Source organism: Trifolium pratense, linkage group LG3 (assembly GCF_020283565.1).
Source record: "Trifolium pratense cultivar HEN17-A07 linkage group LG3, ARS_RC_1.1, whole genome shotgun sequence".
Classification (NCBI taxonomy): Eukaryota; Viridiplantae; Streptophyta; class Magnoliopsida; order Fabales; family Fabaceae; genus Trifolium; species Trifolium pratense.
Window position 1 is genome coordinate 46,910,216 of NC_060061.1, and position 15,465 is coordinate 46,925,680.

Sequence of the window (15,465 nt, forward strand, 5' to 3'; positions counted from 1 at the left end):
CAAAACAAAGGGGGAGACATACAAGATAGGGGGAGATTCATTGAGCAACAATGTCAAAAAGATATGGTTTGTCATCATCAAAAAGGGGGAGATTGTGAAGAAGATTTCCTTCTTGAACTTGGCTGGGTTTTGATGATAACAAACTCACATCATAAAAGAAGAAAGCTTATTGAGGCTCAACATGAGGAAACAACATCAAGACCAAAGTATTAGACTTAGTATTTAAATTATTTGTAAGTATGGTCCTTATCTTTGATTTATTACTTTTAATAAATATATAACTTAGAATGCTCAGAAATTATTTTAAAATTAATTACACATAAATTTCTAAGTTGAATATAAAAGTCCTATGAAGCAAGCTTTTAAAATTATAAAAAACTGATTTTGAAAAATAGGTGTCAGGACCTTTTAAATCTGTTCGGTCGTTAACCGTTTTAAAATGATCTGTTGCTGTTGGTAATTCAAAGCAGTGCAACGTTTGAATTTTGAAACCAGTTCCTTTTACATCGCCTGTTCGTAACAACAGTCTTAATATGTCCTGGACAGAATGCATATTTTATGAACCATTGCATTTTTTAAACATAACTTTTTATTATATGTTTTTTTCTAAAAGTTGTCTTGCTTCATGGACATTCTAAAGCCTCTATAAATATATTTGTGATCATTACAATCAAGAACAACTTTCATATTCACAATATTTCTAAGTTATTAATATCACTTTTTCTCATAAACTTTCAAACATATATCTTGTGAAACTTTGCCTATATTTTCATATCCATAAAAGTTTCTGAGCACTAAGATATATACATTATTAAAGTGATATTGATTTGATAACAGCCATACATAGTTTTCTTCATTGTAACTTTGTATTGTTGCTTGTTTTCCAAAGTTGTGGAAACAAGTGTTGTTTAAGATAGTGGGGTGCTATCTTGTGTTGTATGAGAATTTCACCATAGGGTTTGGTGAAGATTCTTGTGGTTAAAGATAGTGGGGTGCTATCTTGTGTATGTTAGAAAGATTGTTAGGGGGTCTTGGGGTAAGATTGCTTGTAACAAAGATTCTAACATAGTGAATTCCTTCGCGGGGTGTGAAGGGAGTGGACGTACCGATAGGGGAACCACTATAATTCTCTTGTGTCGCTTTTCTCTTTCCCTTTTCTCTTTTATTTTTCAGCATATTGTTATTACCTTCATCATAACTTTCAAGATCAAAACATCTCTAAAATAACCAAAAAGTCTTAAAACCTAATTCATCCACCCTATTAGGTTGCACTCTTAATCTTACAATTTTTTTCCCAAAGTGTTCCTTATAATAAGGACCGGAGGGAGTAATTAATTAGAGCATCTAGTTTTATAAATCTATAAATAAGGGATTCGAACAACTTCTCAATAGTCATTCTTTCTGTTTGCATTAAATCATCGGCTAACGGAACAACAATAGGACCAGTAATCTGAATCACACCTTGGATTATTTGGAAGTTAGTATAGAAGATCAGTTAATTGACAAAAAAATGAAAATGAAAATTACACATTTAAATGATACATAGATAATAGATTTATGTTGGTTTGGAATTACCATATGAATGCTGATTTGAATTACTCCACACAAAAGACCCGCAAATTCGTAAAAGAGGATGAATCATATGAACAAAGAAATAACACAGATTAATGTGAAGTATTTAGTTTTGAAAAAAATTCTTGGATGTAATCATCACAAAAATACCAAAACCACTAAAAGAAAGAGATTAAAACAAAAATTAAGAAGAAGAAGAATGATAGTCACCCATCTGCAAAAAGGAAATATTAACAAATAATCACATAATTTGGAAATGAAGAGAAACATAAAAATCTCATGAATGAAGGTAATATATATAGGGGGTAAGGGATAGACACATTTAAGGAGAAAAAAAAACTTGAAAAAAGCATATGAAAAGATAATGCATATAAATGGTGAATATATTATTAGGCATATAATTTCTTCAAAGTAAATGTTGCATATGAAAAGACAAATGAAACAGATACATATTGATTGGTGGGCATTGGAAGAGAAATAAGAATTAAATTAACCACTAAATTGAGTTTTAGAGAGAAGTAGGAAGTGATGTGGCATGATAAAGTGATTTAATTGGATGTATTGAATGACATGGCTAAATGAAAAAATTTGATTGGTTTAAGTGGATTAGGGTTTAGATAAACATTAGGATAACTATTTAGGAATTATATATATAGATTTCATGGAAATCAGGTTGACGACCTCCGTCAAAAAAAAAGGTTGACGACCTAACACACACCAACAACGAAATTCTACTGAGTCGTTGTCATTGTCATAAAGTTTTTGTGAAGGATTTAGTTTACTTCTTCTAGGTGCTCGGAGCTAAGTTTAGGGTCCGTTTGACCTATCATTTTTTGAGTTTATGCAAATAGCTTATGCAATATAAATTAAGTTTTATGTTATTTTATAAGTTCATACTAGTGAAAATTGTAATTTTATAAGCTATTTTATCACAAACTACTTTGACAAACTTATAATAATAAATAAAAATTGCATAAGTTGTTTGTATAAGCTCTAAATAAGAGGAAAAAAAGTCAGGTCAAACGATACCTTAGTTTTGGTTGCATATTACTCCCTCTGTTTTTTTTTTTTAAGTGTTCAGTTGGAATAGTAACACACAATTAAGAAAATGTACTTTTGCACCTTATCTTTTTATTATACTCTAATGATAATCCACCAATAAATTCTTATATATTTTATGTACGAAAAAAAATAAAAATAAAATTTAATTTTCTAAATATATAGCATTAATTAGTTTTATTGAAAAAGATAAGAGTAATTAACAAAGTGTACCATTAACAAATCGTATCTTTAAACATCAAATTGACAGTTATTTAGAAATGCTAAATCTGACGAAACTGGACAAGAAAAAACGGAGAGAGTAGTATTTTTAATATTTCTAATTTAATTTAATAAAATTGATTACTACGGAGTATTAAATTTATCAATTTATTCTTATTAATTTTAATAATATTTCAAATTTTATATATTTTATTATAATTTTGCTCTTTAGTCAAAAAAAAAAATTATGCTTTTGCTTTTGTATTAAAATATCAATGTATACAAAAAAATAGGAAAAAAAAACACCAAAAAGATTATAGAAAGTAGGGCCAGCCTTGAGGGAGTTCAAGGTGCCCTGTGCCGGACCTCCATTTTTCGGGGGCTTCAAAAATAATTGGCTAAATTGCACTTTTGGCCCCCTAAGTTTCAGAAACTTGCAATTTTGGCCCCTTATGTTTCAAAATAACACTTATAGCCCCCTAAGTTTCAAAAAGTTGCGATTTTGGCCCCCTATGTTTCAAAATAGCAATTTTGGCCCCCTAAGTTTCAGTAGTTGCGATTTTGGCCACCTATGTTTCAAAATAGCACTTTTGGCCCCTATCTTTACCCCTTTTGCAAAAGGTCAATTTTGATCGAGTCAAAGTTGATGTGGCAAGTCACTTAAGTGACTCAGCTGCCACGTCAAAATTTTTTTGTCATCTTATAATTAAAAAAACTAAAAGAATAAAAAATAAAAGGAAGAAGTCACATGCTTTAAATTTATTCTTTCACTACGTTCAAAAAAAAAAAAATTATTCTTTCACTAACACACATATATAATCTCAAATCCTAAAGAATTAACCAAATACTTCGTGACGTTTATTCAAAAGGATTTTTCACTATACGTAAAAAAAAACCTAATTCCAAATCCAAAAATAGGAAACAATGGAAATTGAAAACTCTTCGTGCTTTTTGTTATGTCTTTTTAATTATGTAATGACTTCATATATGTAATGACTTGATTTGTTATGTCATTTTGATTTAGAAAAGTGTCTTGAACTTTCATTTAGAAAAGTGTCTTGAACTTTCATTTTGCAAAAGGGGTAAACATAGGGGGCCAAAATTGCTATTTTGAAACATAGGAGGTCAAAATAGCAACTTTTTGAAATTTAGGGGGCCAAAAGTGCTATTTTGAAACATAGGGGGTCAAAATTGCAACTTCCTGAAACTTAGGGGGCCAAAAGTGCTATTTTGAAATATAGGGGGCCAAAAGTGCAATTTAGCCAAAATAATTTATACAGTAGTAGGTTTTTTAAAAAATTAACTAAAAAGTCCTAATGTTCTTACATTCTGACACATTTTAGCAAATACAGTCATAATGAAAGCCCATACTTTGCTGGGGTTAAGGGACATCTCCTCACTAACATTAGCTAGAGAACCATGTTTGTGTAATCAAAATATTACCAATTAAGTAAACAAAACCATTACACTCATAAACAAGTAAGTATAAAATCAAATGGTATTTTGGTATTTCAGATAATTTTTATTTATAGAAAAAGTTGTCCTATGATTTTGTGAGAGACAAAAATTTCAATATTTATCCGGTTTTTAAATCTAACATGTTACAACTAGTTGTGATGTCCAATCCAATCACTTACTACATCAACTAATGCCAAGGCTTAATATTAAGACTTAAGATAAAGATATGATAATATCATTTGTTGATCTGAATCTGTGTAGGAGGATGCTGATAACCCAAATAGCCACTACAGAGACCAATGATGAAGGTGAAAACTCTGAATATTTTTTCTATTCTTATATTACTACGTCTAAAGCCTTCATCCTTTTGATTTTGAACCTTTTCCTATCCCACAAAAATTGTTGGACTCAAAACACATGTTTACACAACATGCGGAAGATCTTAAGCATTGATTGGCTTCCACCAAACCTGTTTTGGAGAGTATCACTCAAACGAATTTACCATCAAATAAGAAAACATATTCAACACATTTTCTCTATTTCAAATAAGTATGATTATTGATTGTATACTTATAGGTATTTCTTAGTAACTTTTGGTCTCTAAATTGTGTTGTGTTGTGTTGTCATACATACCAACCACACAACAGGGGAAAAGACAGAGGACTTAAAAATAATTCCTAGTTAGAGCACTACAATATGCCTCTTTATGCAACATGAAAGGGTTGAATGAATTTTACTTAATTTTGAATAGAAAAATATTTGGGAACCCTCTCACTTACTGACACACATGACACAACTATCCAATCCCCTAATACACCTCGAGATATTTCATTTTGCACGGAAAAATTTTACATGAAAATTTTAGTAATGTCATAGCTATGAATCTCAGTGACTCATACTTCTGCACTACACATGGAACATACATTAATATATATGTAGACAATAATAGTAATTTAAGAAAATATACGTGAAAAATATGATCTCATATGATATAAAATTGTTGAATGATCAAAAACATTACAGCAAGTGAAAAATATGATCTCATTCTCATATCATAGAACTCTTCAATCTGCATAACATTTCAGGATCTGCCACATGCATAATGACCTGATAAAATGTAAAGCAAATTACATTGTTTGTGATCAATAATTAAAACAAAATACTCTAGTAATCAATAAATATATGAAGTAGATTTCACAAACCTTAACTAGCAGGAGTTCAATTTCTATGAAAGCTATTTAACTTTACCATCAAAGTTACGTAGACCTTGTCACCCACTCCATCAACAAACCGATAGCATGCATGCCTCCACTTCCTAATAAGATACAAAGAACCACAAATTCCCCAGAAACCTGCTGCAAATCCAACTCCCATGCCTAGATACAACGATTCTGGTACAGGTTAGTGAGTTAGTGACATATAACTGATATAAGTTACGAGATTGTAGTGTGATTTGTTGTCTATTTTAACAAAATAATTTATTTTAAAGTTATTTTAATAATTATTATTATTATTATTATTATTATTATTAATTTGTTAAATGTGTTTTTTAGTTGGTCAAAGACATGTTTTTTTTTTTTTTAATTCAATTTATTTGGTTTTAATCCTAATTATAAGGATTTTCGGTTATGCTTTGCAACAATAACTTTTTAACTACATCATCATCATGAGTATATGAATAACAAAGAATTGAGGAGTGAGGGGTGGGAGAAGAATTGAAGCAAGTCACACTCACGGTATTTACACTCACTGTGTTCATCTATGGCTCCTCCTTACTATGTTTTGATACGTGACATAAAATAGAGAAATTATTTTCCTCTTCATCACAAATTGAGTTGTTATCTTCCTGGATTACATCACCGGTGTCTAATAATGTCTTGCTAGTTCTGTCACCTCGGATATGATTCATATCCGGGAAGGACCTGTTGAATCCTGGGGGATTTGCGCTTATGAGGCGGATAAACCCTTAAGGACAATGCGATCAGCACGCCTCAGGTATTGTATCACGTTCACTAATTTGTAGGTTTATGATTATGTGGTTGTTTACTATGCGAATGACATCAAACTACTACACCCACAAGAGATAAGTTCCTATGAACTCTATTTTAATTTATTCTCTATAATATATTTGTTGAATTACTTAATTTAATTAATATATGGTTGAATATTGTGAATAGGTCCAATTTTTACAACAATCTTAAGGATTTATTCTATTATATAGTATGCTCAGATTATAGAACCCTAAAACCCCAATTTTGCGGCGAGAGAAGAATTACACGTTGAATACATAAGTACATTGGGTGATAAAGAATTATATGGATAGCTAAAGTTTCCAACCCACGAAATGATGAAATAATTTTGTGACACATCGAGAGGAATTGGACTTAAGCCATTTGAAATCAACAAGTGATACGAACCCAACCTTTGTGATTGGAGATCCCATGAATAAGGTTCATATGGGTAAGAACAAGTTACTTGTTAGATCTGCTAGCACAAAAAATTAGTTAATTAATTTTTGTCTTAGTCCTTTTCCTATGGTGTGAGTGAGAAAGTGCTAGATACTACATTATTGAGAGGTTAAACTTATTATAAAGTTTTTAATGAATTTCATATCTCTTATGGGTGGTGTATGATTTGCAGCATACACTTGATGAAATCACCTATTTGAGTGTCAAGTGGGGCCGCTTGTATGAGATCTTGGCGAAATCTCTAGAGCACTCATGAAAGAATTCAGGCACGCGCACGGCCTATTCGCGCAACACAGCGGCAACAACAAGGACTGTGGGGTGTAATGCGATTGGTAGACCGCTAACATACGCTAAGTTTAATTGGTTCATATAGCTTGCTACACAAATGTTACTGTGTGTTAAGTACTATCAGTCTAGCACTAGTTCATATAGCTTGCTACACCAGTTTGATGCATTACATCAATGATGTTAATCCAGGAAATGGTTTTTTTTTTTAGTATTCTTGAAAACTTTAAAATAAATTATGGGGGATTGTTGGATATTTTGATATTATAATTTATTTTTAAGTATTATTATTGTTAATTATTAATATTGTTATTATTGTTTACCGGCCGTTTCTATTTACATGCAATATTACTCCATCAATCCTAATAAATAGGAATCATAATTTTTCTTAAAGGAAAAGATAGTGCAACATTAGTATATGTGTCATGAGAGGATCCTATGTATATGGTATATATATAAGAAGATTGAGCTCTCGTATTATGATGGTGTGTGTGCATATCTCTTTCAACCAAGTGAAATGATTTTGAACAAAAATAATTTCCCCACTCATAAAATTGAGTTATCTTCCTGGATTACATCACCGGTGTTTAATAATGTCTTGCTAGTTCTGTCACCTCGGATATGATTCATATCCGGAAGGACCTGTTGAATCCTGGGGGATTTGCGCTTATGAGGCGGATAAATCCTTAAGGACAGTGCGATCAGCACGCCTCAGGCATTGTATCACGGTTCACTATTTTGCAGGTTTATGATTATGTGGCTGTTTACTATGCGAATGACATCAAACTACTACACCCACAAGAGATAAGTTTCTATGAACTCTATTTTAATTTATTCTCTATAATATTTGTTGAATTACTTAATTTAATTAATATATGGTTGAATATTGTGAATAGGTCCAATTTTTACAACAATAAAATAATAAGATGTTAGCTAATGGGAAAGCATGAAAAAAGAAATAGTAGCTCAAAAGAAGTAGTGGAAGACTTTGAATTTTGAAGTCATTGACATGAGTGTTAGCTAATGGGAGTAAGACTTTTGAAAAAGCATAGAATATTTAGAATCATATAACGTATCAAAGAAGTAATCCACTTTCTCCACCAAAACCAATTACATGAGCAACAATGTCCAAATAAATACATATTTTTATATTAAAGTACAAATGATATGGATTCTATTGGTTGAAAATGTTTGCTATGTGCACTATCCCTTAGGCCAACATCCCAGTTGATTAATTTTTATAAAAAACATTTCAAACTTAATCTATAAAACTATAACACAGAAATTTGGATGACACAGAAATTGGTAATTCTCATATACTTTTTCAACATTCAGCAACCAATTAAATTTTTATAAGCACAAAGGGAAATCGACTGTGCAATATGTGAGTTCAGTGAGAGTGTGTACATAATATTATATACTATGAGCTCAAATGAAAAATTTCAGTCTTGTTCATATATGTGAGATCAATGGAAATATGTAGTAAGAATGGTTATCATAAATGATAGTTAATTTTGGATCAGAGAAGAAGATGGAATTCAAATGGGAGTATGATTTGTTAGGAGATGCTGGCGTGGTTATATAATATGTTGGACCGTTAGAAAGAAGAAATAGTTGTCATGTGAGTTTAGTTCAGTTGACAGAGACATTGTATTATATATGCAGGGAGTTGGGGTTCGAATCCCGGACATTCCCACTTATTCATCGGGTGAAATTTCTAGTCATTAGGCTATTTGACAAAAAAAAATTTAGAAAGTTTGGGTTGTTGTACTTTTTGGATAACAATATTTTGTGATCTTTCATAAATCTACCATTCAGTTACAAGAGTAAGCTGCATATACTTTATAGGATGAAAATGCATTTGTGAGTCGATGAATAAGACAAAAAGTACTACTGGATAATCACTATGCTTTATTAGGCCCCGTTTTCATTATTTCTATAAATGAATCATTCACTTTAAAAGTTACACTTCTTTCCACAAAGAAAATGGGGCCAAATAAAGTTTTAATTTTGGAAATGAAAGCTAACTTTTGCTCTCTAATTGTTGGAAATAAAGTTAATTAATTAAAAAGAAGGCACTTGCATGAGGTGATTTATCTTAGAATCAATTATTGTGTATTGTGATGCGGTATATGCTTTCTTGCATGCACTTTTGTTAACAGTTTCTTTTCCTTTGTGTTTACCCTTCATAACCTAGGAGAAGGGGTCTTAGTAATCTAGAGTTCGGCCGCGAGATAAGTAAAGTCTCGTCAAGAAATTGTTCCATCCAAAACTCAATAACTTGGATTTTTTTTTTTTTTTTTTTTGAAACAGAACAATTTTATTAAACAGGCAAATTAGGACACGTCTTCAATAAGTTCCGATGCATGTAAATTTTCACTATGCCAACGTTTAAAGTCATCTATGCCAATAATTCATGTTTGTCTCATTTTCTTTTTAAAAAGTTAATCACATTTTCTTTTTTAAAAATGATTCACACTTAATTTTCTATTATTAAGTAATGGTGTGAGAATACACGAGGAAAGTAGTCAAAAAGAAAAGTTTTTGATTCGTTTTTTCACTTTATTTTAGGGCGACAATGAACTGAGCCGACTCAAATAAAGTTTGAGACTCGATTCGATAATTGGTTTGTTCTATTAGTTAATATTACTTGATACCTATTTTGAAGCAATTTTAACCAAAAAGCAAGATTAAACTTAGTCACCAAGTTAGTTTACTTGGTCACCAAGATAACTTGGTGATGTTGGTCAAAATGAATATAAATAATAATACAAGGTATGATCATCATCTCTCATAAAATTAGATCTGAGTTAGTCCCAACTCTCAATCCTAAGATGGTAACAGAGCCTCCTCCACGGTCAGCTAGGCCGCCTGCTATCAATTTTTGATTGGGCCATTGGTTGAGTTAGGCCCAATACCCAATTCTAAGAGTGTTTTGAATTCGTGACTTACATCATAGAGGTGTGCGTCACACAGGTGCATCATCATCGTTTTCATCATCTTCATAACCTAGCTCAGATTGATCCACCCGGCCCGAGGTGTGCGTCACAGAGGTGCATAATTGATAATTACGAACTAGAAGTTTTCAAGTTATAAATGTTTCTTATACTAATTTCTTAAACTACTAATTGTGGATGCATAACCAATTGCAATAGTTGTCATCTCTTTTTGTTAATTTAACTTATATGATTGTACAAGTATCATCATTGTAAACTAATTTATCTTGGACAAACCATCCAAAATATTGTAGCAAGTTCTAGTTTTACTTAGATATGATTTGCAATATTGTTTTTTCTTATTATTGCAAATCAATTGAGATGACATCTTCACATAATGTAGATTTGGATTGAAGCAAAATGCTGATTACAGCTCATAGCTTAGGTTACCAAGAGTAGTAGAATTTGGTGCATATTAGGAAACACCTGATTTTCTATTGGAACATAATTTCTACACAAACTCTGATTCTGCTGCCATATTGATATATAAACTAATAGAAATAAGTAACCAATTTACTCGTTAAGGTTACATCGTGGAGTTGGTATTTAAGGAATTTGGCATAACATTCTTGTCACTTATTAGTGGTCTTGGGGCTTGTTCAAAAATAAACTTATTAGTGGTCTTGGGATCCTATCCACTATTTAGCGGGGTAAGAGGCCGTTTCGCTAGCACCTGTGTCAGTAGGTTTTGATTGTGCTTGCTTAGGTGTATGTAATGTTCCACTGTTTTTAGAACTATCAGAAGCTGTGTTGTTGGACTGCTTTTCCTGCTTCAGCTGTGTTTGTAGAACTATCAGAAGTTGTGCTAAGTGCAGATATGTGTATCATTTTGAAGGGATGCGTATCATACCAGTGGATGTTCTAGCAGGTATCTGTTTTTGAGGTGTAGTGCTTTGGCTAAGCTTTGGTTCCCATCAGCTTTTTGGGTCTATCAGTGTGTTCTTTAATGGTTGGTTTGATTAGAGTTTTGCGAATTACTGTGTGCTTTAGCATGGCCAATGCAGCTTCCGTGCCTAGCTTTTCGGAGTGTGTAATCGTTTTGGCTTTATTCAGGTATGCCTCTTACTCAATATGGGTGGCATAGATGTTTGAATTCAAGGAAAATCCAACAAACAAGAAATTGAGAGAGTTCAGTACACGGATAACTAACTCCTACAAATATAGAATAAATGTGATGTTAGCACATAGGACTCTGAGAAATTGATTGTTTTCTGATGCTACTGTTCTAATTAAGTTGTTAGTACTGTTGGTATTTTTGTTTTCTTAAGTTTTCTGATGCTACTGTTCTGAGTTTTCGTTGTCATTGGCAACACCATGATAGGAGCTCGGGGGTCATTACCTCGGAATAAGAACAACTGCATACGTGAAATTATAGACAATACTTATTATGGTCATTCTTTTATTGTCCGTAAATCAATTACTCAATACTTATTATTTCTTCTCTTTTCTTTTATGCTCAGTAAATCAATTACTCAACCACATATGTGATTTTCTTTTATGCATGCTATTGTATATTGCTTACATGAATATGTTCTTGTATTCTTTTCGTATAAAACTGTTTATATACTGTCTTCGTTCAGCTAGGATTGATGTTCTTAGACTAAATGTATATTTTTGTTATTCTGTGTATTAAATTGGTCCTCTTCTATGCATCGATTTAGAATTGTTGGAGTTTGATATGGCAGTACCAGGACCATCATTGTAAAGAAATTTTAATAGCAAGTATTTTGAAAACAGAATCTGACTAGTGACCTAGTCTTTCTTGCTGATATTCTGACTTACATCACAAAACTGTTAATCATGTATCAGTATCATGATATGCTCACAAGGCCGTAAATATGAATTACTCTCATTGGCTTCATGCAGCTTACTGCTTTAGATCATGGTTAAACTTGGCAGCTACGTCATCTTCACAGCCTACTAGTATTGATCAACAGAGGCGTGTGTTGCAGAAGTGCATATTCACAGGTAATTAGAGAACAATAGAAACTTACTATGTGTTGAAAATTACTAAACTAGGAGTTGTCATCTCTTTTTGTTGATTTAAGTTTTAAAGATTGTACCAGTACATTAATGTACATAATTATATTTGAAGATATTGTAGCAAGTTCTAGTTTATCTTTGATTTCAAAATATTGGTTTTTCTTTTCTACAGCAATCTTATATGATATAAAATTATTCAATGAACAAAAACATTACAGCAAGTAAAAAATGAATTCTGTAGTAAGCAGTTACATATGAATATGATCTCATTCCTCATATTATAGAACTCTTCAATGTTGACATCACAATAGCTCTGCAATCTGCATAACATTTCATGATCTGCCACTTGCATAATCACCTAATAAAATATGAAGCAAATTACATTGTTAGAAAATCCTCTGTTAAAGTTGCAACCATGTTTGTAACCAATAATTAAAACAAAATACTCTATAGTGTAATCAATAAATATGTGAAGTAGATTTCACAAACCTTAACTAGCAGGAGTTCAATTTCTGTGAAAGCTATTTAACTTTACCATCAAAGTTACATAGACCTTGCCACCCACTCCATCAACAAACCGATAGCATGCATGCCTCCACTTCCTAATAAGAAACAAAGAACCACAAATTCCCCAGAAACCTGCTGCAAATCCAACTCCCATGCCAAGAAACACTGATTCTCGTATGGAGTCATCATCTTCATTCTCCGGAGATGGAGTTGCATTTTTAGGATTTTCTTCTTTTATAGTACAATTATTAAGAGGAGCTCCGCATAGTTTAGGATTCCCAATGTAGCTCGATGCATTAAAACTTTGAAGTTGAGTTCCTATTGGGATTTTTCCATCAAAATTGTTGCATGATAAATTCAAATATTCCAAAAAGGTTAACAGAGACATGCTTTGAGGAATTTCACCACAAAACTTATTATTAGAGAGATCAAGGGACTCCATATTGTTCATGCCTCCAATCATCTTAGATATTGTTCCAATAAAATTATTCTGAGATAAGTTCAACGTTTGAACTTGAACAAGGTGAAATAATTCCAGTGGCACGTTTCCAGACAAGTTGTTAGCTGAAAGGTCAATAGTCCGCCTACGTGGGTTAATACGGTACATATAGTCTTGACCTTTTGTAAACAACTCATATGTAACATCAGCATAGAATGAATTCACATTATTAGAAGCAACCATTTGAGTCAAGTTGTAGGCACAATCAGGAATAGATCCCAAAAGTTTGTTTTGTGCAAGGTCCAAATGAAACAAATCAGGGAGATTGAATAGTTGTGGTGGAATAGTCCCTTCAAATAGGTTATCTCTCAATATGACCACTTGTAATTTTTGGGACATATTGATTGGTATGGTTCCAGAAAGTTTATTTTTCCCCAAGTTCAAGTTATGCAATTGTTTCAAATCAGAGAAGGGTAACAAAACTTCACCAGATAGCTTATTACTCCATAAATTAATGATAATTAATTCTTTCATGTTATTCCAACTATGTGGAATTGATCCTGAGAAGGAGTTGTAAGAAAAATCAACAACACCGGCATTCGGTGATATGTTTGGGAGTCCTCCTGTGAAACTATTGTTTGACAAATATAAAGTATCACCCTTTAGTGTTAGGTTTGATATGTCCCCAGTCAAGAAATTGTTTGACAAATCAAGATAATCAGATATTCTTTCTATAAGGCTCGAAAAATTGTTTCTATCTACCAATGAAATTCCCGAACTCGATAAGTCGAGATATTGCAGTGACTTCTGTGTATATATCCAAGATGGAAAGTTTGGACCTTGATTTGTATTTCCCAAATAAAGTTCATGGAGTTGAAAAGGAGGAACCCAATCCAAATCAAATTGGAATACAAAATTAGAACTTGACAAGTCTAGTGAATCTAAATTAGAGAGTTTGGAAAATGTATTTTCTGAAATTTCACCTGAGAAATTATTACCACCAATGGACAAGTAATTTAAGGATGAGAGGTTTTCTAAAGTTGAAGGAATATTGGAACCACTTAACATGTTACGGTAAAGACCAAGGTGTTGAATATTTGGTAGTTGGCTTATTTCATCTGGAATTGAACCTTGTAGTTTGTTAAAAGAGAGATCAAGGTATCTCAGATTTTGAAGGTTTAGCAAGCTTGAAGGTATCTCACCATGTATATGGTTACCTGAAAGGTCAAGATAAGCGAGATCTCTGGTGAGATTAAAAAACCAATTTGGTATCTGAGAGGTCAAGTTGTTGTAAGAAAGATCAAGGGTTAAAAGTGAAGACAAATTCGAATATTGAATAGATGGGTTGATGATGAAGTTGTTCAGTTTACAATCACTCAGTTGTAATTCTAATAGTGAAGGAAGTGTATTAACAGCTTGAAGCCAATTGGTTACCTTATGAAGATCAATAAAACTAAGGTTCAGATATTTCAATGAAGAAAGTGGAGAAAGCCAATCAAGATTATTCATGTGAAGAGAAGCATAGATGGAATCAGTGGATAAGTCAAGGTAGATAAGGTTAGATGGATGTGTGATGTTGTGTTGAGTGGCTGGAATATTCATCACATCAAAATGATTCAAACTCAAATCCAAGTAACTCAGAAACTCAAGTTGTAGGATAGACAAGTTAATCTCACCAGTCAAACCATGATTGCCGAGATCAAGTTCTGTAACTCTGCCAGTAATGTTGTCGCAATGGACTCCTTCCCATGCACAGCAATCTATTTCGGTTGACCATGTTGATATCTTACCATAACTATCATTGATTCCCTTTTTGAAGATTAACAATGTCTCTTCATCTTTCTCATTGCATTGAACCAATTTTTGATCATTACTAGACACACTTCTGTGAAATGTGGTTAAAGATAAAAGTAGAAGCAAAAGAAGTGACATTTGTGAAGTAAGAATGGTCATGAATGATTGATTGGTTTGGATCAGAAGAAAAAAAGAAGTTGGAAGAAACAGATGTTATGTTGGTATAGCTTAGTGAGATTGTAGTGTGATTATATAAGATATTTGCTAATGGGAAAGAATGAAAAAAGCGACACAGTCCAAATTTTTTTATATAAAAGTTAAGGAGAGAAGATCCACTATCTTGTATAATTTTTTTTAACTAAGTTTCCTTTAAGCTTCCTTTTTGCTTTGGCTCTAAATTGTTAACTAATATATGTTACTTTTACCATTGAGTAATGGGAAAGCAGATAAGACTTAGAATCATATAATGTAGCAAAGAAGATCCACCTTCTCCACCAAAACCAATTACATTAGAGCTATTAAGTTTCCTTTGAGCTTCCTTTTTTCTTTTGGCTCCAAATTTCCAACCCTCAAGTTGACTAGAAACAAACAAAGTTGCATGCAGCACCAAAAATGTATTCAAAGATAATGAATTGGAGATTTTGTCATTGCTTCATGCTCCGAAAATGTACCGTGTTAAATAAAAGGGCTATTTGAAACTGCA

General features: G+C 32.3%; 1 protein-coding gene across 2 annotated transcripts; it reads right to left on the minus strand.

Annotated features, from left to right (window-relative positions):
* Positions 1-12,137: 12,137 nt before the first annotated feature.
* Positions 12,138-15,074, minus strand: LOC123917193 (receptor-like protein EIX1). 2 transcript variants are annotated; one of them, XM_045968854.1, is made up of 3 exons: positions 13,679-14,993; positions 12,512-13,615; positions 12,179-12,380 (listed from the first exon to the last, which is right to left on the minus strand). In XM_045968854.1, exons 1-2 carry the CDS (start codon positions 14,919-14,921, stop codon positions 12,528-12,530), a joined length of 2,331 nt encoding a protein of 776 aa, XP_045824810.1. In that variant the 5' UTR covers positions 14,922-14,993; the 3' UTR covers positions 12,179-12,380; positions 12,512-12,527. The 2 variants fall into 2 exon arrangements, with proteins under 2 accessions (XP_045824809.1, XP_045824810.1); XM_045968853.1 differs by having other exon boundaries at positions 12,138-12,380; positions 12,512-15,074.
* Between the last annotated feature and the right edge of the window lie 391 nt (positions 15,075-15,465).

Bases quoted from the DNA above. Each gene is read 5' to 3' on its own strand.
- LOC123917193 (XM_045968853.1), bottom strand. From the start codon at position 14,921: ATGACCATTCTTACTTCACAAATGTCACTTCTTTTGCTTCTACTTTTA.